At 32.2% G+C, this 26553-nt stretch overlaps 1 protein-coding gene across 10 annotated transcripts; it reads left to right on the top strand.

Moving 5' to 3' along the window:
* The first annotated feature begins 1046 nt into the window (after positions 1-1046).
* On the top strand, positions 1047-19459 carry LOC143233534 (uncharacterized). 10 transcript variants are annotated; one of them, XM_076469860.1, is made up of 6 exons: positions 1053-1316; positions 5090-5450; positions 5888-6037; positions 7862-8081; positions 10436-10529; positions 12104-19459. In XM_076469860.1, the coding sequence occupies exons 2-5, from the start codon at positions 5174-5176 to the stop codon at positions 10506-10508; spliced, it is 720 nt and encodes a 239-aa protein (XP_076325975.1). In that variant the 5' UTR covers positions 1053-1316; positions 5090-5173; the 3' UTR covers positions 10509-10529; positions 12104-19459. The 10 variants fall into 10 exon arrangements, 9 of the variants coding, with proteins under 9 accessions (XP_076325976.1, XP_076325975.1, XP_076325972.1 ...); XM_076469857.1 differs by having other exon boundaries at positions 10433-10529; XR_013018205.1 differs by adding an exon at positions 9035-9125 and having other exon boundaries at positions 1055-1316; positions 10436-19459.
* Positions 19460-26553: the final 7094 nt, after the last annotated feature.

Below are 26553 nucleotides of genomic sequence, written 5' to 3'. Positions count from 1 at the left end.
TTTTTAAAGCTAAATTATTTTCCAAATCTAAAGCACCCCAGTGGCTCATCGGTATGTCTGCGGATTTCCAACGTTATAAAACCGGGTTTCGATATCTGTGTTGGGCTGAGTACAGATAGCCCATTATCTAGCTTTGTGCTTAATTCAAAACAACCATCCAAATTTAAGCATATTACATAAATAGCGACTTAAGCAGTGTGAAAAAGGTATTTATCATAGTAAATTGTTATAATTTCATCTTTAATGGTGGACCCGAGCGCCACCCAGTGGTTACTGTGCTGAACTGAAGACTTCAAATTATAGGGCTATGGGTGCGTTATAAGTGTAGCAATCAACTTTTATCATTACGTTACCCAATACTAGCCGAATAGTTGGAATGAGTGGTGTTGATTAGCTGACTTTCCTTTGGTTTGTCATTTCAAAATTAAGAACGGTTAGCTCAGGTAATCCTTAAAAGCATGGGGAAAGGCTTTTTAAACTTAAAGGGTTTCACCAGATGACAGTAACAACTGTATCTAGGTTTCGCTTACGACCAGTAAAGGTTATTTGTTGAATTTCATTTGTCATAAACGAAAACAAGGTATAGTTGTTACTGCCACCTGGTGAAACCCTTTAAGTTTAAAAAAGCCCTCCTCACGGTTTTAAGTTGTAAACCTTATATTCCAACATTACTAAATATCATTTATTGGTTTAGGTTGTTTGTTACTAACTGCAAACCTACATGATAGGATATTTATACTTTGCCAACCACGGGTATCAAAACCAAATTTTTAGCGTCACTGATGTTTGCAGGGATGGGCAACCGTCATGTTACCTCAGGACTTGATTCATAAGTATTTTGCTGATTATGGAAGGTAGTTCACTAGTTATCGAACTCATCCAAAATAACTCATTAAAATAATAAAGCAAAATACCAATTCATTTTATTATTAATTATTTGGGAATTAAACAAAATTTGAAAATACGAAGAACTTTGAGTGGCATCGGTTGTTGTTGTTTTTTTTCAAATTTTAAACTTCCGGTATATAAAATCTTGTCATTACAAACCACACTATAATTGTTTCGGCTTAAGCGAGGGTAAACAAACATAGGATATTTTATATGACAAATGATTTAAAATAATTTGTTACCATTCTGCTTTTTAAACTAAACTACGTAAAAGACGCACGGAAAAACATTGAAGGTATATTTTATAACTGTTTTACGTTGGGAAATCGGTACGACGTGGCCAAACTACTCGATAATTTTACATACTTTATATACACTAAGTTCGAAGAAACTACGAAACTGGGGAAATTTGAAGACAGTGGAAAGAGGTCTGTAATTTCCATCCATGTTTTTAGTCTTATTTTGATAATATTATGTAGTTTTAGCTCTAAATTTATCAAAAATTGTGTTTTTATGAATTTATTTGTTGAACTATATTGCAATTAAACTTAAAGGATAAATAGTATCAACAACTAGGCATACACATGCGTCGTTACTAACGTATCACTAATAGTAACATCAACATGGCATAAGTCATATAGATGATAATATCCAACAGGAGTAGAAAGTATACGTTAAAATGCAGTTCAAACCCGCTGGTATTTATTATCGAACAAACAAAAGTTGAACTGAAGAGAAAATGTCGAAACTTATTCAAGGTTCTTTTATATCCGTGTGATTTTGTTATACTGTAATAGTAGCTCTAAACTTAATGTTAGATTAGTTTGTAGTTATGATGTAGCCATTTACGTATTATTACTATTATCATCAGTGTTATTAGTGTACGGTAAGCTTGTGTGTTAAGAAAAACTACACTTATTATTACTTTAAATAATATTAAGCCTACTGTATATATTCAGCAAGTAGTATTAATAACTATTATAGCAGCAGCAGGCATGGATTTATATAATAGTTGTTTTTTTTTTCTTGTTTTGGATTGCAGTCACCACTGCACGCATTACAGTTAGCTTTCTGTTGAAAAGCCTAAAAATATTTTGATCATTGTTGGTAGTAATTGTTTTGGTTGGCTTTGCAAATAAAAGATTTTCAATATTTACAGAGAGAGACAGATTATTCAAGTTTCTTGACAGTTCAGTCAAATTTTTTGCTTCTCTATTTTCAATTAATCACTTTATTTCAGGAACAAATACTATAAGTCGTTCACATAGTTCAATAACAACAGATGCAAACACATCTTCTGCAGATGGTAGTGTTGTATCTCATATCCAAGTCTTCCAACTAAAACTTTAACAGATTGTAATGTAGACACAGTACCTTGAATAGTTTCAAATTGTACTTCTATAATATCCAATTCCGTTTTGTTATTAATCATTGCCCTTGAAATGCATTCTTTCATTACAAAGAACCTGCAGCATTTCTAGATAACTCTTCTGTTTTTTTGTGAGTCAATTTTTAGTTGCAGTTTCACATAAGTTCACATTTCACACAGTTTGGCAAATTTGTTTTTCACTTGTGACTTGAAACATTTGTAGGACATTTTGCACTTTAGTTATCAGTATTTACATTAAACTTAACACCTTCTGTTAGCTCTGTTAGTCCATCCTTCTCAGTTCCAATGTTAAGAATTTCTAGAGCAGTAACAAATTTGCAAGTATCGTCAATTTATTCATCTGATTTTTTGGATGCAACATCTTCTTTGACAGATTCCAGACGTCGGTGCTCGAATTACTTTGCTTCTTGCATCACATATGTCATGAAGTCCGTGATTAAATTTAAATTCCCTCATTTTATCAAATTTAATTGCAGTGCTGGCTCCATCTTTCACATTTGTACCAATATTTTTCTGTAGATAAATGCTGAATTAATCACAGTTGTTCTCAGCTGGATTTTCTGAGAATCTAATACCCTTATCATACTTAAGTTCCAGAATTATCCTGTAGCACAAACATTTCTGTTCTTATAATGGCAATTTCAAGGTGATGTGCTGGCTGTATTTAAAGCTTTATTAAGTGGTCCTGGAATAACCATTTCTTTGTAAACTAGGCTCATAAAATGGTGAGAATGCTCAGACAAGGGACTTTTGTTTTACAGATTTACTAATGGTAACAATATTGAAAACCCAGCACTAGAAGTTAGTTTTGTAACAATTTCCTATTTGAAAACTTATTGTTGGAGGAACACTCCCTTTCTTTAATTACAGCTCTGGGTTGTTTTTTGTTTTTTTGTCTCTTTTTACAGAAGTTTCACTGTGGTGTGCATTTAGCAAATACAGGATCATACCAATGTTAGAAAACCCTTTGCACTATTTAATAGAAGGACATCTCTTATTCTTAGCCAGTTTTTGTTTCTTGAACCATTTAGAATGCTACAAAGCTTGTGACTTTTTTAATTTTTTGCACCAAGGTTGACAAGCTTATAGCTAGTGTTTACCATTTACAAGAGAGATTATGTTTGTGTAACTTTATATCAGTAGACCCCTCATTATAAGAGATGGGCTTTCTGAGATTATACACCTAACAGAATACTTGAATTGGACCACAATTACTGTATAATGCCACTGAGTTTATGAACCGTACCCATTTAAAACATGTCCATAATTCATTGAGAACCTTTTTTTACTTATTTCAAGTTAACACATGATTACAGCAGTTGTGATTACTGTATATTCTGAACCTTATCTGTTAGAAGTGTTCACAGTCCATAGAATCGGTGTTTTAAAATGCCTTCTTTAAAGTTTTTGGGGTACTAGACATTAATTGTTATTATTATTTATTTATTCCCATGAAAAATATATATCTTAGAGTTACCAGAATTGATAACCACATTTTCCAGGAAGTGAGAGTGATTTAACCACCCGATATTGGTTGGAAATCTCTAATTGTAGCCATAACCTCTTCATTATCAATAACGATAGATGCCTTGTCGAGGACATGGTGTCTGTTACTACTGAAATGTTATGTGGAACCATTCCAAGTTTCTTTGGTCTTACTCTGAACTTCATTCTTTTTATTAATGTTTTAGAGTTGTCTTCTGCTTTCTATGTGGGTATGCAGTTTTTATTTTTTACCTGGGAGTGTGAAGTTAGTTGGTATTCATTCAGGTTACATTCCCAGCATATCTCTTGTCTCGTGTAAACATGCAGGAGGACACATTAAGACCTGTCTTTTGTGTTGCTAATGGAGGTCATACTTACATTAATATTAAATTACCTATGAGGTTACTTCATAGAGTCAGGACACACTATTACTGACTATATTTTTTACCCATAAGGCTATGAACAGTTATATTAATATTTTAATAGATTTATTTAATACACTAATATGTATGTAATTGTTAAGACAGAAAGGAACATAATTCTGTTATGAGGAAGTCTAGATATATCTTATAAATAATTCACGTTTCTTAGAACTGAATAGAAAATACTCTGGCATAGACAATTAGTTTATTACACTGATCTTATAAGTTCAGTGGTGAGGTAGAATTACAGTTTCTAAAGCTATTCTGTAATAATTATTTTGTAGTATCTTTTGCTTTATGTAGATTCTGAGTCAGAAGACAATATCCAGAGACCAGAAATTGTTAGTAGTACTGAAAACATTTAAAATTCTTTGTTACCTGAAAAACTGATAAATTTAGTTAGCTAGTACACTTAATGCTTTCTGACATCTGTAGTAACTGTCATACAGTGTAGTAGTACCTTTTTGGTTAGGTAGATGAAGTTAAAGTTTAGTGTACAAGGAAATCCTTTCTACTGTATAAATGTGAAGTCGAGCATCTCAGGATTATGTAAGTTTGAAAGTTGTAGTTATTTTAAAATTTATCTTAAAGAATTTCAAACTGTAAGAGACTTTTGTAAATATGTAGAAAAATTCTATGAAAGTCCAATGTACTTAAACTGGTGTAGGAGTAACATATATTTGTTTCAAAGGAAAATTTTTTTATCTTGCTACAGTTACTAAACTACACAAGTTTTTGATTACTTGAATCCCAGTTGATGCAAACTACAGATTAAGAGATTTGTAATAAATTAATCTCATAAAGACATTGTGAATGTAGTAACTTGCCGATATTTAAATTGGTTGTATATTTAAGATTTATTTGAAATGATTGTGATTTTTTTTATATATATATTTTTTTTTAGAGACTGCTATGTACAGATCTTGTGTGGTTTGATGTGAAGTGGTTACCTGGTGGAACATTTTAAGGGTTACAGCTAATAAGTGTCATGGGTGATCTCCAACGATACCCAAAAGCATCCGGAACCCTCCTAGTAGGAAGTATTTTTGGATTCACAGCAGGAGTTTTACTTCTCATTTCATTTGCAAGCCCCTATTGGCTGGAGTCTTATCCAGAGACGTACTCAGAATTTGTACGTTTAGGACTCTGGGATGTTTGTTTTAATAATTATCGCCATCCTCCCTATCAGCATGATGAAAAGTTTGACGGTTGTTACTGGATCTTCAGCTACAAGTATCAAAACATCAGAGACTGGTTACAACCTGGTAGTTTGCACTTAATTTTGACTTGTGTTTATATGTGTGTGAAAAATTAAATGTTTATTAAGGTGAAAGAAGGGACTAGGAACTAATAGTTTTGTATTTAAACAACACAAGTTGTTATTATATATACATAATACTGTATTTGAGTAACTGAATTTATACATAAATAGTTATCATAACCATGAAGGAAGATTTTTGGTATTTTGTGAACTGCTGTCATTATTATGACATTTTCTACCTAACTGGTATGTGATGCACAGTTGATTTGCTTATGATAGTTGTGTTGGCAGTTCAGTCTAATATTGGATTAGAATTTGTGAATAAGGATATATCTGTATAATGGAATATCAAAGCATCTATATTAATTGTTGTATTTGTGTAAATATTTTCTATAATTAATTCTTATTAATTTTTAGGACTATGTTTTTTGTAATTTTTAGGATGGATGATTCTGGTACAAGCCATGATGTCTATAGCATTATTGTTCTCTATGATGGCACTTTTTGTGATAAGCACTGTTCTTATGAGGTTTATTATGAAACTTGAAGTCTTTCTACTGGCAGTTTCTGCTCTATTGCAAGGAATTACAGGTAATTGAACTATGACTTATCAAAAATTATGTTTTGATATAAGGTTTTTGTTAATACATGTAGCTCTACATGCATTTTCGCCTTGAAGTCAACTTTCAACTTGTGACGTTAAGCATGCCTTCATTTGGCTTTCGTGAAAGCATGGAAGAACAGAATGAAAACATTCTTAAACATTAAATCTCAAACAAAACTTTGTGCATTCTATTACTTAAAGTCTTATTGTTATGTACCGTTAATAAATTTATATCCCAAACTGTTTTACACTGTGAATGTCTGTATAAGTTTATTGTTTCATTTAGGTACTTTGCTTTTGTCTGAACATAGACAGCAGCAGCCACAAGCCACAAATAACAAGATACTATAATAATTTCTATTGCACACAAGAATATAATAAATTACATCAATTTTAGGGGTGCTTCAATAGAACTGTTTAACTTTTTGTAATTTCAAATGTTGCTCACATAGTGGTTATTTATTTTTTTTATGAATGTTGGGTTTACCCATCCCATTTTTGTTGTGTGTATTCCAGTCTTCCTTCTTGGCTACTGTACACATGACTAAGATTTGTGTGTGTCAGAGATAACATTTTGATGAAGAAACATTTATTCATCACGTAGTGGTTATTGATTTTTTTTATGAATGTTGGGTTTACCCATCCCATTTTTGTTGTGTGTATTTCAATCTTCCTTCTTGGCTACTGTACACATGACTAAGATTTCTGTGTATCAGAGATAACATTTTGATGAAGAAACATTTATTCCTATATGTATGTAGATAAAAGGGATAAGAAATTGAACTGTTACTTAGTAAAAGTCACCTCATGCAATAGCACTAAGTTCATGGACTTACAATGATAGAATTTTGGGTTTGTATCTCTACAATTGACACATCAGATCGCTTAGTGTGACTTTATTTTAAAGCAAGCAAGTATAGACAAACCTCTGTTATCTCGTGAACTATATGTATGCTAACAGTACAATGTATTTTTGAGAGAATACTGCTCTGACTTGGAACATAATAAACATTAGTGCATTAATATCTGGATAATATAAAGCCTAAATGTATTATGCCTAGAAATTTAACACTCCTAAATAGAAACTTGTATTAACAAAAAATGTAATGAGTAGCTGTGTTACAATTCCATGAGCCCCCTAGTGGGACAGTGGTAACTGTACAGAGTTACAGTGCTAAAATCAGGGATTCATTTCATGTCATTGGACACAGTAGATATAGTGATGTGTATCAGCTATAAAACACACGCACATCTTTGAATTTGAGGAGCAAAGAAAGGTTTGCTCCTCTATATGAAAAATTTTTTCAATCCATACCAGTTGTTTTTACATATATATATATTTTTTCTACATGTGGGTTTTCTTGTCATCACAGATGATTATGTTTAAGAGCAAAGTTGACAACATACACCCAATTTTTCTGCACACTTTAGGACGTGTGTGTGTGTTTATATACTCACTTGGAAAGTGCCAATTCTGAGGTTTCTACAGCTAAAACATAGTTACAAAATATAAAAAAGTGCATAACTTTGTGTTGAACAAAGACCAACATTACCAAATGTAATTTTCTTAAGGTTAAGATTTTATATATTTTTGTCTTACACACAATATTAAAGGTAGGTATAGAAGGTTTGATAATTTATACTTTGAATATTTTCATTGTGACAGATTTGTAGCATATATAGCATTAAAAAAGTCTTTATTATTTTTTTTATACATGTGTTAAGTTAGATTCAAGACTTTGTTTTTCCAGACATTGTGAACAATTTAAATAGTAATACCTTATTAATCAAATGATATATATCTTCTTTAGCACTACTGATGTTTCTGGCTGTTGCTGTCTTTGGAGGAATGTGTTTTGACCGAAGTTGGATCCTATATCCAATATTCAATCATCTCTCTTGGGCTTATGGTCTAGCAGTGATTGCATTATTTTTTCATGCCTTTGGTGCAGCATGCTTGTTATCAGAAACATTTAAAGCGAAAGAGAGACGGCAACGAGCTAACAACCTCATCTACAATATGCAACCAAGGTATTAAGTTGCCGGATTTTATTTTTTTTTGGTTGGCCCCACACTTTATGGTGTTGCACAAAAATGTGGTGTGTTTTTTTTTACAATTTTTTTTTCTTTCTATTTTCTTCCAGGGTGGTTTTTGAGAATTAAATTAACACAAAGAACAAGAAGTTGTAAAGAAATGCTTGAAATATTGAAAAGGCTTATTTTTGTTGGATTACAAATTTGAAAATATTTAGAAGTTTTGAGTATGTCCACACATAAATTGAGAGTTTTAATAACTTGCAGTGCAACAGGAAAAAACTTTCTTAGAGTAGGTTAAAGGTTATTGTTATTAATGTGAAAATTCCAAAAGATGTCAGTCATGTTTTGAGACTGTGTTTCAGTTGGGAAAGGTTTTTCTTGAACTTGTGAATTAGTAAATCAAAAGGTCATCTTGATAAACACTAAACCGTTAATGTTTGGTGAAAACGTCCAGTTGGTTGATAGTTCTTTGCATGATCCCTTTTATACTAAAATGGTATATTGTAAAGTGCAACTTTTTAATTTGTACGATATTAAAAGTATAATTTCGTATGTATGGTTAAGGTAAGAGTGTAACATTTCTTGGGAAGAATTTTGAAACTTTCTGAAATTGGCAAAACTATTTAATTTGTTTTATTCTCATAATACTATTTGAGTTAGATGTTCAGTAATTGGTGTCAAATGCAACATTCAGACAGCTGTCATTATGCCTTGAGGGCAAAATTGGACCACTGAATTAAAACAAGTTATAGAAAATGAATTTGTAGTGTTCTTACATGCATTTAAGGTAACAACGACTTTAGAGTTGAAATTTATGTCACGAAAAAATGTTATTTACTTGATTTTACATACAGTTTCTTAACAAGATGTGATATTTTTTTAAGTTTATTTAAGCTTTTTCCAGGTGGAAACTTGAGTGTTTCTGAATTTGATAGATTTTCTTTTAGAGCATAATACAGTACTCATAGTTACCTAGAATGAAGACTGGAATAGCTTTTAAGAAAACAATGCTTATGTAACCTCAACATCAATACAAGTGTAAGTTTGCTGATTTCATTGTTTCTCATGAGGTAATTACTTGTAACTCATCTTTAAGGAGTCATGACCTAAACATCTAATAAAAACTTTTTTTTTTTTCCACTTAACAATATATGAAGGAAATATGACTTTCATTTGGGGATAGGCCCACAGGTCAGAAGAATGTGTTAAAGTCATGTTTTGTATGACTTTTTTATTAAAATTACAGTCTCAACTATTACCTTTAAGGCCCACATAAAGATTTAACATTTTTACTTCATTTGAGTTATGATGTTGCAATTAAAATTTGTTCACGGAACAAGGATGAAGGAAAGTTAAATAAGTAATTATGTACTCAACCATACAGAAAATCGTGTCATAGACGAAACCATTTTGTTAGTTCTAATTTACATTAGGCCCCCTTGGATATGCAGAGAAAATAACCAGAAAATAAAACAAAAATGTTAATACATATATATAAAGGAATATAACATAAAATTAGAACTTGTACATACATGTATTAAGTGAAAACTTTGATTGACAATTTCAGAAAACTTTCTTTGCTTGCCTGTAATTCTGGTTTGGGTAAACAGTTATTTTTATGGTATTCCTGTGTTGATGAACACAGTGAAACTGCATGCAGTGTTTTTCAAAATTTAAACTGAAATTTACAGTTGTATAAAACAAAAACATTTATTAAAGTGTCATAAGAATATTGATAATTAAAATAAAAAAATGAAGTATTTTTAATTGTTTCTTTAAAAAAAAAAGTATCATAATGAAATGTTTTTGAATATCCAGAACTGATTATTCATGTAAATATTGCTTAACACACAAGAAGCTGCCCAATCTTGAGAAAGTTATTTTGAAATTTCAAAGTATATCATCTAGAAGTTTATTTTTACTTTGCAATGTAGTCATACAAGTCATACAACAGCTGTGTTTAGTTGGTGCACCTGGGTACTTGGGAATTAAAGAGTAAAAACTATTTTCCCTTAATATTAAAATTTTTTTATACTCTAAATAGGAAACTTGTTACCAAATAAGCATTATGGAACATGCATTTCAGTAAGCATATTTAAAGGAAGCTTAGTGATTTAGCTTTGTGTTTTATTAATTAAAAATATTAATTGTAGCAGTTACATATTTTATGGGGATAATTTACAATTATGTATACTAACTAATATTATGAATTTTGATAAACCAGAAGTCTGTATTACAGCTACTACTAATTTTCAAGATTTGACAGTAGGTTCTGCTAGTTACATGTACTTGTACCAAAGGAGAGGAACACTGAGAAGTAAATATTTTTTTTTTTTTTACTCAAGCAGGAAAATGGGTAGTGTCAATCCATCTGTAAATCCAGAGCCTTCTACTTCTGCAGATCAGCACACTAAATATTAACCTTCAACCTGTCAGTTGCCAGTATGTTCTTTTAAAAATCTTGGAATGAGCACATTTGTGTTGTCTGCCTTTGTTCATGTTTTCTACATTCTTAACAAATGTTGCATGATTTGCATGTCGAGCCACTTGTCTATGACTAATAATTATCACAACAGTCAGTTTTATATTTGTGTTTTTGTGATTTAGGTGAGATTTTTGAGTAAGATGATTTCATTTGAGTATCTTATATTTGGTGAAACAAATTACCCATGTGGACTTACTTGTGACATCACTGACCAGACCAATTAGATTTGTTTAGGGTTTAGATGAGAATAAAACAGATCTATTAAAGTAGCATACTAGAATTAAAAAAAAAAAAAAGACTTAAGTCTATAATGTAATAAAATAAAACTTATAAATATTGTAAAGTTACTATTGGCAAGCTTCAAACACATGCTTTCTCTCAAGTTATTAAGCATTTTCTGTTCAAAAGTTTGTGAATTCCATAACATTTATGGCTCAGTGGTTAGGGCACTGAACTTGCAATCTGTGGGTCACAGGTTTGATTTTCAGTTGCTAAACATATACATTATCTCAGCTGTGGGGGACATTATAATGTAATGATCAGTCACACTGTTAGTTGATGAAAGACTAATCCAAGAGTTGTTAGTGGGTGGTGCTGATAAATTGCCTTCCCTTTAGTCTTTCACTGCTAAATTAGAGATGGCTAGCACAGATAGTCCCTGAGTAGCTTTGTGCGAAATTCAAAACAAGTTAAACTCTGCACAGATTGAAGGTCTTAACATTAAATGATGAAAAACCAGTTGTGCTACCTCCTTCCCACAAAAGAAACAATGCTTAATGCAGATAGTTTTTGTTTTAACAAGCTGACATGCAAATAAGATAAACTGTTAAGATTATATTTGACTTATCAAACAATGTTAATCTTCACATCTGAGAGTCCTTTACAGTACTTTTGGAGGGAAGTAGTACAGATCTGATCTGATGGTAGTGTGCATGCTCAGTTTCACGTCTGGATGGTTTAGTTCTTCAAAACTGAGGAGATTTCTTCTTGTATGTTTCAAATAGTTTTTCATTGATGGGCTCTGCATTTTGTGAAGAAAAAAATTCACAGAGTTGAACCTTGTGGCAAGTTTTAAAATACTTATAAATCTAGTATAAAGAATTTGGGAGAGTTGTGACAAATGAAAAGTTTTTGTATAACAGTGTGATAATTTACTTGAGTTAAATTTCTTTTTCTCAGCTTTATTAATGCATGGTACTATGTGTTTAACATTATGTGCCTGTTTGAATAACAACATAATAATTTCTATTATATGCACTTTTACCTGAACATTTTATTATTTTGATTGTGTGACTTACAAAGTAAGGAATTTTGTTATTGTTACATTTCAATGTTATGGTTGGTATTACATGTGAATATGGTTTTCTTCTTTCATCAGAAAAGGCTAAATTTAAAACGTAAACAAAAATCGAATTCTGAGTGTGACATAACTCCAAATGCTTGAAGTTAGCTGATGACTTCTGTGGCAAATTATTCCTTATTTATTGAGGTGTATGAGCTCATTAAAAAAAACCTTTTTTTTTCTTTAAAGGGGAGTCGTCGTTGGCCATGATTCTCCTTCCAAAACAAAAGGATTCTGAACTGTGCCATCAGTGGTGGATGTTTTTCTGTTTACTTATCTAAATAACCCACTCAAGAACTAACTACTGAATCTCATTTCTTTAACCAATACTGATGACCAGGATGGATTGCATGTGCTATATGCTTCTGGGGTAACTGTGTCTTATTATGTGTACTGGTTTATGAAATACAACCAAGTCATTCAGGTGCCAGAAGACAACCTAGCCTTTTTTTCCTTCTCTGAAACTTGTCTATTTTCTGTTGAGATATCCTCATAAATGAACAAAATATTCCAAAAACTTTGCAAGTGCACTTCCTAAAGGTGTACACATCATTTTGAGATCACATGATAAAAACAAACTGTAGAAAGTGCACATTTTATGTTTCATACACTATCATAAATGCATGTGTAGCAAATTATTGTTGTAACTGTCAGACTTTCTTAAACATTGTCATCTTGAGTAATATTCTTATAATGATTTTCGATGTTGTTTACTAGATTCGTTGAAGAAAAACAAAATTGAATAATTAATGGAATACAAGTTATTTCACCAAAATGTGTTAACTGTAACATCATTTGTGGTCTTCTCTCTTGTGTCATAAAACTTGGGTTAGTAATTTTGAGTATTTTGCAAAATGTGATTCTTTTAATTTCTCCCTGTTTGAAAATGGTCAGTCCAGATTAAGTTAACTTTTTTTTTGTAAGACACTGTTTTACAATTTTGTAGTTTATAAAGTGGGTTATAAACCCATTAACGTAGCTGATAACAACTGGATTCTGGACATTTCAAACCTAATGTCACAACTTGGGAATCTTTCTCATCTTTTGTCCTTACTAACTGATGAAATGAGAACTGGAACCTGTGATATTCGGTAAGCCTGATTTTCTAGTTGGAAATAGTTTTTCCTGGTGAGAAGAACCATGAGTTTGAATCCTGCTTGAACTTACATTTTTGTTTTGTAAAAATTCTATTTCTGATAGACTTGAATTTAATTTAATTATGACAGAATTCTAAATCCCTACTTCTTTAATATTGGTAAAGTGTAACAGGTATTAATATAACATTGCAACCTTAAAGTTCAGATGTGATAAACTAAGTTCATCTGTTAAATGTTATATAATGGTACTTTCTTTTTCCAGTTTACTTTATCTTGTTATGAAACATTAGCAGTTTTAAAAGTCAAACTGTGATTGTAATATTTAAGTATTAGAAGTGACTGTTATTTTGAATAGTAGGTGCATAATTGCATTCTGAGTGACAGCTACACTGTGTAAGATTAGTTCAAGATGCTATATGAGACATTTACCACAAGAGCTAATTAGGAACAAAACATGCAACATACCAATCATAAAATAACCATTTACCCATTAAAATTTGATTTCAACTGTTAGTTATATGACAATCATGCAGATATAAGAACAAAGAAACTTATGGTTTGAACAGTTAGTTACTTTTCAAGTCCCTCAGTGGCACAGCAGTATGTCTGTGGACTTACCAACACTAGAAACTGGGTTTTGATACCCAGGGTTGGTAGAGCAAAATATAGCCTATTGTAATGCTTTGTGCTTAACTTAAAAAAAAACTTTTTTTTAAAATCGGTATTCAGCAATCAATAGGGCAATCCAACATTCCGTGTTACCCAAAACATATAGTCTAACATCTGTTAATTTTATAACTTTGTTACATGGTAAGAATATTTTTATAACATCTTTGTTATAATACCAAAAATCCTGAGATTGGGGTAACTTGTTACATTTCTTACCTGTTTGGAAATTAAGAACAGTCATTTTATAAATATTGTTTTAGATCTAATAACACTGCCATCAGCTCTGAATTATTTTAAAACATTTTAGCTTTAAATCTATAGAAAATGCTATAAACATCTGTTAGACAACACTGTGTCTCAGTTTTGATTTTGCAATTTGAGCCTTGTGTCTGTTTAAAATGTTTGAAAGTGTAAGGGTAGAGTTACATGGTAAACAGTTGAAGTGTAACATCAGAAATACATGGTAAAAACTTGAAGCATAACGGTTAGAGATACATAATGGTAAACACTTGAAGTGTAACAGTTAGAGATACATAATGGTAAACACTTGAAGTGTAACAGTTAGAGATACATAATGGTAAACACTTGAAGTGTAACGGTTAGAGATACATAATGGTAAACACTTGAAGTGTAACAGTTAGAGATACATAATGGTAAAAACTTGAAGCATAACGGTTAGAGATACATAATGGTAAACACTTCAAGTGTAACAGTTAGAGATACATAATGGTAAAAACTTGAAGCATAACGGTTAGAGATACATAATGGTAAACACTTGAAGTGTAACAGTTAGAGATACATAATGGTAAACACTTGAAGTGTAACAGTTAGAGATACATAATGGTAAACACTTGAAGTGTAACAGTTAGAGATACATAATGGTAAACACTTGAAGTGTAACAGTTAGAGATACATAATGGTAAACACTTGAAGTGTAACAGTTAGAGATACATAATGGTAAACACTTGAAGTGTAACGGTTAGAGATACATAATGGTAAACACTTGAAGTGTAACAGTTAGAGATACATAATGGTAAACACTTGAAGTGTAACAGTTAGAGATACATAATGGTAAACACTTGAAGTGTAACAGTTAGAGATACATAATGGTAAACACTTGAAGTGTAACAGTTAGAGATACATAATGGTAAACACTTGAAGTGTAACGGTTAGAGATAAATCATGGTAAACACTTGAAGCGTCACGGTAGAGTTATGTGGTAACCACTTCAAGTGAAATGGTAGCAGTATTTTAGAATGTGTGGATACTTGTTTATTTTGTCTTAGTTTTGTTTCATTGATAATTATGTTTGTGATATTATATGGTATTGACAATTAAAAGTTTATATTTAAACAGGTAACAGTGTACTCAGTATGATTTAATAAATACTGTAACATTCACTCAGATCTATTTTGTAGTCTATTTATGCTAGGAGTGAAACACGTGTTATGGAAGTAATATCTAATAAGAATCACATATATCTGTTTTTTGTATAATCATGTTATTACAATGACAAAAGCTAATTTCTTTTACAAACCAATATATTTGAAATTAGTCATTTTTCAAATCATTTATGTGTAAAATTTTCAACAGATGCACTGGCAAAAGAGCTCTGATCTAGGTCGTCATAGCAGAAATGTATTAATGTGCAGGCTTAATATTTGGACAGTGTGGTATGTAAAAGTATTTGCCATGTAACAGCATGCAGTTGAACCTTTGTCATTGAAGTGTGTGGTGTGTTATTTTAGTTTTCTTGAATAATATTCTAAACGTTTCTCAATCTCTTCACAAAAAACATACTTAACATTTAACACATACACACAGTGAAACTTTAACACTTCTAAATTGTTGTCAGTGAATACACTGTGTTTTATTTCTGTCATTTTGCTTTTCAGTGTATGTGTTTTTTGTCTTAAATAATATGATACTTCTTGAAATAATTTCCTTGTTTGATAAGTATTAAGATAAGAAGAACAACACTGTTTTATGATTACGTAAAGGATAAGTTTCTTATCCCTTGTTAGGTGGTGAAGGTTTTGACATTATAAACTAAGATGTTGAGGTAGTGTAGTGACACTAATAATATGTCACAAAGTTAACAGATGTAGTCATGACTACTGTAAAAGTTATTTAAGGGAATGAAGAATGTTATTTTGTTTGGAACTGATATTTTTCTGTAATGACTCATGAGTTATGGAGTATATATTTACACTGTTCCTGTTTTGTACACAGACATGTGAACCACCATTTACCCTGCAAAAAACAGTTGCACATCTGATATTAAAACGTTTTCTTTGCTTTATTCAGTTTAAGTATTTGTATGTGTGGTTGGCTTATTTTGCCTTCACACAAACACAAGTTTATTTTTAGTATCTAGATCCATGTGAGTTCGATATTGTGTTTTTCTCCTTTATTTCTGTTATTAAGCACAGTTCTGTGATGTTGGTCTGATAAGAAGTTAAAAAAATACATTTGTATCTTGGAATCTCTTATATTTTTTTGTATGCTTATATGTTTATAATTGCTACCAATGATACATTCCATTGAGTTTCTTGTTTGCTCATTTTTAACTTGGTATCAGAAACTAAACTGTAGATCCATGTAATAACATTGAAACTTGTTAATTAAACTATATTATATTCATAACACCAATAGTTATACATATGTCTGTTGTATTGTAGCTGACATGAGGAGCTCTGGTACTGGGTGAAGGGCCATATTAACACTAAATATGGCATTTTTAGTTTGGTTGATTTATTATAACAATTTTGTACTTGCTTTCAATCGTAATTTTTTTGTAATATACGTCTATCTTTCTTCACTCAAACAATACTTTGTGATTTGGTGGTAGAGAGAGCCAGATTCTATCTTATAAATGTAATGGTTGAAATAGCCTAGTTCCACCCTATAGATATAATGAATGAAATAGTCTGATTCCATTTAGTATATATAATAGTTGAAATAGCCTGATTCTACCCTATAAATGTAATGGTTAAATAGCACGGTTCCACCCTATAAGTCCCTCTCCAGTACAACGGTAAGTCTACGGATTTACAATGCTAAAATCAGGGATTCGATTCTCCTTGGTGGACTCAGCAGATAGCCTGATGTGGCTTTGTTATAACAAAATCACGCACTCCATCCTATAAATGTAACGGTGAAATAGTCTGATTCCACCTTATAAATGTAATTTCTTTTTAATTAGAATGATTAAGATATTTTTTTAAAATTATAATGATATTTTGTAACTAATTATTAATGACACAATGGTTATCAATAATTAAAAATTTTTTACGGGTTAAGAGATGTAAAGTGACGTATTGAATGTATATGATTTGTTTACTTGAAGTAAAAAAACTGACAGATTAAGGTTTTACTATATTAAGTTTATTAAATCACTTGAACGTAAAAGGATCAAGAGGTAAATGAATACGAAATATAGAATCTGTGTAACAAAACTGAAACCTTTGATAAGGTTTTATAAAATTATGTTGATTTTGGGATCGGTTTACGATAAAATAAATGAAATAAGTTGTGTGTTTTTTTCTTCTGTTTGATACAAGTACACACAAACCTTGCCGATATTCCAGGTTAGGGACAGTGACTTCAAAAGTAGCGAATAAAAGCTAAGTCGTGAAAGTCCGAACATTCAACTATTTTGTAGAGATGGTATTATTTCTTATAGTATATATTTATAGAATCAAGATTGTTATTAATGGCAGACGATTTAGAGCATAGCATGTAAGTGAAATATACCATTTTCCATAAATCTTGGTAATGGTCGTTACCTTTACTTATTACGACCTCTAGCACCTTAACAGTAAGTTTGAGAGATTTTAACACTAAAGATTGGCATTTGATACCTGTATCACCACAGCACAGATAATTCATTTTGTAGCTTTCTAATTAGTATAGAAACAAGTGACTGTGTAACCTTTTGTTGTTATTCTGGCTAAAGTTTATGGCTAAGAACTTGGTATTATTATAATGCTCTTTAACGCTTATTATTTGGTTTTCTAATAAATTGGCATCTCTCCAGGGGTGCTTGTAACTGAAAAAGAATTAGTGTTGATATTAGGTTGTCCGGAAATAAAGGTCAGAATTCTCATGATGACATTTGGAAGCTGAATATTGAATGGGTTTGATCTGACATTTCTCGCTTACAAGGTGTCTTAATTATCCAATTCTACTTAAAGTAAGTTTTGCAATCCCCAATGCAGCATGGACAAGAAGGGCTTTTGTCTGATTTTCTTTGACATCTTCAAACTTGGACGAAAACCTACCGAAACTACACGGAACATCAACCAGAGATTCGGCCATGGATCTGTTACTGAACGTACAGTTCATCGTTGGTTCCAAAGGTTTTGACATGGAAATGAAAGTCTTGAAGACCATAAAGGTTGTGGAAAGAAGCCATCCTTGGATGAAAACACATTAAGAGAAGCAGTTGAGACAGAACCTCACACAACAGTACGTGAGCTTGCAGAGAAACTAGGTAGAAGCAAATCAAGCATTGCCGACCACATGAGTGCTATTGGAAAGACGAAAATTTTGGATAAGTGGGTTCCGCATGAGCTGGCTGAAGATCAACAAAATGAGCATTATGAGACCTGTCAAGAATGACGCTCCAAAAACTGAACGAATTGGAAATCGAGTTTATGCTTCATTAACCTTATTCCCCAGATCTTTTCCCCTACATATTTTAATTTTTTTCAAGCACTTTGACAACTTTTTTAACAATAAACGCTTTCAAAACTAGACAGCTGCAGAAGAAGCTTTCAGGGAATTCATTGATCTAAGAAACTGCGATTTTACAGCAGGGGCGTAAACAGCATCGTTACACGTTGGCAAAAGTATGTTGAAGCAAATGGCGGTTACTTTGTTTTACAACATTGGTTTACACTTTTCCCAACTTCGCAGTTCAAAAACATTTATTTCTGGACAACCTAATATTTTAAAATGACCTTTCCTTATTTTAACACTGTTTTTATTGTTGATGACATAATAGAATCGGAAATTAAAATATTTAAATGAAATAAATTCAATGGCAATAGTCGGTAGAACTATATTACAGGCTAACAGAGAAATTCCAAGTTTTTGTATTCTAAGCAGTTTATTTTTCGTTATAAAAACAAAGCCAACTGTTGGGCTACTCTCTTACCAACTAATAGTGTAATTGACCATAACTTATAATGCCCCTCATGGCTGATAGGACGAGTAAACTTGGTGTGACGAATGTTCACACTCACCACCTTCAGATTCAGTGTCGAGCGCCCTAATCAGCTGACCATGCTGGACCACGTTGTAATATGAGCTTCAAAGTTCATTCATTACACTCGCATATCGACTATTTTACTGAAAATCTTGTTGTCGTTAGCGAAGATCAAGGGAGAGGTTTCATCAAGACATTAGGGAGAGAGGAGAAAGTGAAACATCACATTATAACTTCCTCGCGGCTGAAAGAACGAGCATGTTTTGTGTGACGGGAATTCGATCCTGTGACCCTCAGAACACGAGTCGAGTGCCTTAACCACCTGGCCATGCCGGGCTGCGTATCTTGACACAACGGTTTGTTTGTTTTTTAATTTCACAGTCTTATCTGTAATTTCTTATCTACATTACCAACATTGTACTTCACAGATTATAGTGGTTTTTCAAATTCTCAGGTTTTATCAGGTGGTAAGAGAAGTAAAATAAAATAAGTTAATATCCCTCTATCTATTTTGTTATTGTTAATTTGTGTTACTTTGAATGTTTTTAATAAAATAAATTAAGAAAACATGTAGTACTCATATACTCGTCTTCCTTTATTGAATTATTAATTTATAGCAAAAATACTTTATTAAAAATTATGAGTTTGTCTCTACAAAAGATTTACATTGCTAAAATCAGGAGTTCGATTCCTCTCGATGGACACAGCAGATAGCCCGATGTGGCTTTACTATATACAAAAAACAAACATTTGAAACTCAGTTATTGGTGTTATAAGTTTCCAAGGTTATCGGTGCTCAAAGTGTTTGTGGGGGCACACATTAGGCGTGGATTAGCATGACGGACTGTAAAACCAAATGTTCCTATTTCATTACCATAAGTTTGCGTTTCGCCTTTTGGAACCGTGGGCCGTTATAAGGGCGACGTTCAAATCCTATTATTTGACTAGAATAGTCCAAAAGTTGTTGATGGGTTTTATTGATTTATTGCCGTGTTTAGAGTCCATTAGTTCAAAATTAGGGAGTCTTGCGCAGCTGCTATCTCTCGCGTAACATTGCGTGAACATATCGAACAAAGAAACACGCATACACTGCTGGCAAAAATCTTAAGACCAATGAACATGAAGAAAAAATATGCATTTTGCGTTCTTAGACTTGACCACTTATTTGAGTAGAGCTTCAAAAGATGAAAATAAGAAAAGGGAAAATAAAAATAAAACACTTTTAGCATTTAATAGGGAAAATGTAAACACCATGAAATTAGCCTAAATACTAGCTGGCCAAAAGTTTAAGACCATACTGAAACGAAGCGTTAATCGGTAAACACGTAACGAAATTTAGTCATCTGTGTTCTAGCTTTAGCGTTGTCAACATCTTCCACTGACATTTCCCGTGTTGCATTGGGTTAAAACATGGCAAAGGCTAAAAAGTTGACAGAGTTTGAACGTGGCAGAATTGTTCAGCTGCAAAAGCAACGTCTCTTTCAACGTGCCATCGCTGGTGAAATTGGGCGTAGTAAAACTGCTGTTGCAAATTTCTTAAAAGACTGGGGGATACGGAACGAAAATTTCAAGTGGTCGGCCCAAGAAAATGTCGCCGGCGTTGAGCAGGAGGATTCGATGGGTTGTCCGGCAAGATACCGGGCGATCGTTGAACCAGATTAAGGCCCTCACGGACGCAGAATGCAGCTCAAGAAGAATAAGACGGCATCTACGAGAAAAAGGCTTTAAGAACCGTAAACGTCTTCAAAGGCCACGCTTCCTTCCACACCACGAAACAGCTCGGTTAAACTTTGCTGAGAAGCACCAAACATGGGACGTAGAAAAGTGGAAGAAGGTTTTGTTCTCTGATGAGAAATAATTTAACCTGGATGGTCCAGTTGGCTTTCAACGTTACTGGTACGATAAGGATATCCCACCGGAGACATTTTCTACATGACACAGTGGAAGCTGGTTCCATTATGATCTGGGGTGCTTTTTCCTTCCATGGAACAATGGAGCTTCAGGTTATACAGGGGCGTCAAACAGCAGCTGGCTACATTGGCATGATGGAGAGAGCATTCTTATTGACTGAAGTCCCTCGCTTGTGTGGAAATGACTGGATCTTTTAGCAGGACAATGCTGCAATCCACAATGTCCGCCAGACAAAGGACTGTTTCACGGCGAATAACGGGATTCTTTTGGACCATCCAGCGTGTCCGCCCGAACTGAACCCCATTGAAAATGTTTGGGGGGTGAATGGCCATGCCAAAGCGAATGTTCGAAGTTATTTGCAATGACGGCCGTGCAATTCACTACTGAGACCTCTTGTTGGGCATTTCCTATCCTGTTCAGGACTTCTTTTTGGTATGGTCTTAAACTTTTTGACCAGCTAGTATTTAAGCTAATTTCATAGTGTTTACATTTTCCCTATTAAATTATTTCTCATCAGAGAACAAAACCTTCGTCCACTTTTCTTCGTCCCATGTTTGGTGCTTCTCAGCAAAGTTTAACCGAGCTGTTTCGTAGTGTGGAAGGAGGCGTGGCCTTTGAAGACGTTTACGCTTTTTAAAGCCTTTCTCTCGTAGATGCCATCTTATTGTTCTTGTGTTTACCGTTTAACGCTTCGTTTCAGTATGGTCTTAAACTTTTGACCAGCTAGAATTTAGGCTAATTTCATAGTGCTCACATTTTTCCTATTAAATGTTTAAAAGTTTTTTTATTTTTATTTTCCCTTTTCTTATTTTCATCTTTCGAAGCTCTACTCAAATAAGTGGTTGAGTCTAACAATGCAAAATGCATATTTTTCTTTCTTCATTGGCCTTAAAATTTTGGGCAGCAGTGTATCTAGGTATATGAACCAATGGCCAGGGTTAATGGTCACATGAACGGAAAAACAAGTAGTTTCTTTTATGGGTTTAACATTCTAGGTTCATATTTGGAATATTTGTGGAACTAAGGTTTTGTAGGTGTTGTAGATATATAATCAATTGATGGCCCGACAAGGCTAGGTCGGTTAAGGTGTTCGACTCGTAATCTGAGGGTCGCGGGTTCGAATCCCGGTCGCACCAAACATGCTCGCCCTTTGACCCGTGGGGTCGTTATAATGTTACGATCAATCCCACTATTCGTTGGTAAAAGAGTAGCCCAAGGGACAGCTAGCACAGATAGCCCTCGAGTAGAATTGTGCGAAATTCAAAAACAAACAAACAAAACAAAATATAATCAATTGAACTTCATAAAATCACCATAACGGTGTGGCTAGCCCAAACACTAATCATAAAAGCTAGACTGCAAAATGCTGTTTTAATTTTCAATAGCTTAAGTGTTTTTAAACCTAAAACACATGAAAACAAGAACTATGTTTCAGCGAAGAGGTAATACTGGAAAATTTCCTTAGAAAATCGCTTAATCAAGATTTTAGTAAGTAAACAAAAAGTAATTCTATATCATTGGAACTTCGCTCTCTTGTCTCGCCGTGATTTATATGTCATTGACATTCGAGCCTAAACCTTGATTACCACTGAAGGCTCGGATTGGTTATTCGTGTAATTAAAATTTGTGATGGCTCACGCAGAACAAAGTGAAATACTATATACGAGCGTAAACTAGCCCAATATCGTTGCAATAGTTACATTGAGCAGTAAACATCAGGATTTATAACTCGATAATTTGTTGTTCGATCCCTTCGGAAAGCACAGCGAAAATAGCTCACTGCCGCTAAACGGACAAGAAGAAAAACAAAAAGAAAGATTGGATGAAGAAACGATACAGTATAATTGTAACAGTAACAATTCTAACCTTTAAAGTGCCGTCATCTAGCGACATATAATAGTGGATTTAATAATACAGAGTTTAATTAAAACCATGAGAAAATAACGGCAGCACCACGAACATTATGACTAGTTCTTTTGCAGATTTTGAGCTCTTATGTTATCGAATTCAACATCTAGATTTGTTGCAAGGCACATTGAAACCAATCTTCCAGATGAATTTGACAATATTACTACTTTATTTTTAATGACAAATTTAGGATAAAATTATCTCTCCGTTGACCCCTCATCCAATGTTATCTACTGCGGTTAAGTCAAAACGAATGTAGCCAGAAAGTTTTTAAGTCCGTTGTATTAAGATAATAGAAAACTGTTTTGAAAGTAGTCCCGCAAGGAGAGTGTATTAATTTTTTTTTCTCCTGTCTTCAATGTTTAGCGGTTCTCAGAAACGGATGAACGATATTCAAAATAATTAAAAAAAATTACTTTTAGAATAAAAATTCAGTGAATATTTGACGGTTTTAGCTCGTCTCCTAGTTACAGCCGACAGATCAGTTTGTTTAATAAAACTATATATCTAAGCAAATAGATATTCAAGAAAGTTTAAAAGACGTACTGGTGAAAATTAGGTTTCAGGGAAGTTGTACTTATCGCAAAACTACTAAAGTCTGTTTGAAGCCGATTCCTAATTTTGAAGTAATTACTATAGAGAGAACAGACAATCAACAACACCCATGATGCATGGTAAGTGACTCAATTTACTGTCATTCTTTTAATGAATGAAAAATTTTAAGAGCGAGGATTTTTTTTTGAGGATTCAAACTCCAGCCTAATAATCGAATATATTTTCAACGTTAACGGTCCTTGTCCAATTTTAACTTATTGGTTAGGCCTGCGATCAGTTATTAAGATTGTAAACGGGTATCAATCGATAATTTAATTTAATTTGTTAATAAGAAATGGAACATGACCTTGAGCAATATGGGCGCAAATTAACAATTTAAAACTTTGTATATGAATAGTAAAAGAAGTATGAACTTATAAACAAGTCTGTAAATTTAATAATCACTGTTATTATATGACTTTACAATCAATATTTTCAAGTTTCATTACCGATAACTTAATCGACGTATCAGCTTTAAATTGTTTGTTTTTCAAATTTTGCGTAAAAGTAAAAGAGAGTTACCCATCTTTAACTTACCAGTGAGAGACAAGAACCCAACTTCACCAACGAATGGTGCTACTGACCGTCACATTATAATGCTTTCACAGTTAAAAGGGTGAAATTCTTCGGTAAGAGTGTCTCAAACCCACGACCCTAAGATTGCAACTCGAGCGCTTTAACAGCCTGGCTGTGTATGCAAGCCCTTTCAGATGTTAATTAATACTGTCTATATAGTTTTCAAAGGAATCCCACAGATGGCAGGAGTTAGCAGTCAAGACGTAAGGTATTAGTAATTCGGAACTTAGTTAGCTAATCGCAGTAAATATATTTAGAAAGTAAAACATCATAGAAATAAAAAATTAAATACTCGCGCATTTCGATTGAACCGTATTTTCTTTTTTAGCGTTACAGTAACAACGGTTTTTCTGATGGATAGTGAAGTTCTTTTTTGAGAGATAATTTTGGGAGCAGGTTTCTCATTATGTGATGATGTGGTTGTAGTGAATATTTGGATTAATAAAATAAAAACTACCATAGCTAATATTTATGTACCTCAAATTAAACATCCTGATAGAAATTTAATTCAAAAGCTATAATACAAGTTTGATAAATGATTTAAACAGTAAATACGTTAGTTAGGGATGTAGAAAGACCAATTTTAATGGTAATTATTTATTAGACATAATTTATAATCTTAACTTAATTATGCTCATAACAATAATATAACAGGTGAATTGAATATATTATATTATAAACACTGAATAGTTTTTGCAAACATACTTGTAATTTTGGTTTAGGTAAATATACCAACAGTAATCGTATGCTAGTTATAATTTACATAAAGGTATGTGACCACAGGATAAATTTTGAACGTTTGTGATATTTCTGTAAGATTAAAGAAAATATTTAAAAAATCTAAATTCAGCTTTCAAAAACTAATTGGCACAATGTTTATGATATGCTACTTGAAGGTTTAAAAGATTACATATTTAAAACAGTTAATAGTAACGAAGAAAGGAAGATATATTTGAATATTATAAATATTACCTACAATGATGTTATTAATAAAAGCATTCTTAAATATATTCCCCTGTAATGTAAATTAAATTTTACCGAATAAATTAAATATGCAATAAAACAAAACCAAAAATTAATTAAAGATTTTGATGAATTTTGTAAAATATACATAATTAAAAAGAAAAATATTCAGGAAAATTATGGAAGAAATTCAAATATTATATAAATTAAAATAAAAATCATAATAAAGGTGTTTATCCGAATTCGATTTTTAATAATGTAATTACAAAGATCGAAGAAGTCAAAGCTAAAAATTTTAAAACTATAATGTATAATATAGCTAAGGATAATGAAGTTAATAGTTTTAATAATAAACTGTATGAATACATAAATCATATAATTAACAATTAAACGAGTTTTAAAATTCCCTTTAACATTATTGTAGTAATAAATAATGATAAAAAATAATAACGAACTAAACTTTACTTGTGAAAATAGTAATATTAATAAATTCCTTAAAACTTTAAAAACTATTAATAAAAACATAGCTGCTGGTCAAGATTATATCCAGTATATCATAATTAAAAATTAAAATAAAGTAATTGTTAATAAATTAATAATTCTTCTCAATCTCTTGTGGACATCTGGTTATATTTCTATAAATTGAGAAATAACTTATTATAACCATGATTCAAAAACCAAATAAGACTAAAAATGATCCAAGTAATTCTAGACCTATAAGTCTAACAAGCTGTTTATTTAATGTCGTTGAAAGAATAATTACTGACAGATTAATACACTGTTTAGAAAAAAATCAAACATGTTGTAGAAGAAATCAGTTGATATCAGAACAGCTTGCCAGTCTTACTGAATCTATTATTGAGGGATCTAATCATAAAATTCAGCTGGAGTCGTCTTACTGGATGTGGAAAAAGCGTTTGATAAATTTTTGTTAAATTGATTAATTTTTTAAATTAATTAACAATTTCAAATTTACATATTCCATAATAAGATGGATAAATAATTTTGTTAAAACAGGATAAATAGTGTTAGATTAAATGATATAGGACCTAAAACCTTTTCTCCAATAGTAGGAATGTATCAAGGCACAGTTTTAAGGCATTTATTATTTCGTATGTATACAAACAATATTCCATGACCAATAAGTAACAATGGCTGTATTAATATTTATCAATATGCTGATGATATCATATATTGGGTAACAGTTATTTAACTTATAAAAATTTACAACTAGCTCTTATGGATTTGAAGTTATAGTTTGTTTTGAATTTTCGTGCAAAGCTACACGAGGGCTATCTGCGCTAGCCGTCCCTAATTTAGCAGTGTAAGACTAAATGGAAGGCAGTTAGTCATCACCATTCACCGCCAACTCTTCGGTTGCTCTTATGCTGAGGAATAATGGGATTTACCGTCATATTATAACTCTCCCATGGCTGAAAGGACGAGCATGTTTGGTTTGACAGGGATTCGAACGCGGAATCCTCGAATTACGAGTCGAGTACTTTAACCACCTGGCCATGCCAGGCCTTTAACACAGGTAATTAGTTAAACGAGATACTGTAAATACACTGCTGCGTAATATCTTATAAAATAATCTGCAACCAAGATGAAATATTGAACCCAAACCGATTTTTAATTTACCAATGGCCACGTTTCGACTAATTGCAATAAGCCTGTTATTTTGAGTATCTTTAAACGTTTCACTTTTA

The sequence above is a fragment of the Tachypleus tridentatus genome, chromosome 12, assembly GCF_004210375.1.
Source record: "Tachypleus tridentatus isolate NWPU-2018 chromosome 12, ASM421037v1, whole genome shotgun sequence".
Lineage (NCBI taxonomy): Eukaryota > Metazoa > Arthropoda > Merostomata > Xiphosura > Limulidae > Tachypleus > Tachypleus tridentatus.
This window is presented reverse-complemented; position numbering and strand designations above follow the sequence as displayed.

What these genes read in the sequence shown, in the direction of transcription:
- LOC143233534 (XM_076469857.1), top strand. Translation starts at nt 5,174, where the DNA reads ATGGGTGATCTCCAACGATACCCAAAAGCATCCGGAACCCTCCTAGTA. An exon ending in TCTATTGCAAGGAATTACAG is followed by an intron (nt 6,038 to 7,861) that starts GTAATTGAACTA and finishes TATCTTCTTTAG; the next exon opens with CACTACTGATGTTTCTGGCT. An exon ending in ATCTACAATATGCAACCAAG is followed by an intron (nt 8,082 to 10,432) that starts GTATTAAGTTGC and finishes TTTTTACTCAAG; the next exon opens with CAGGAAAATGGGTAGTGTCA.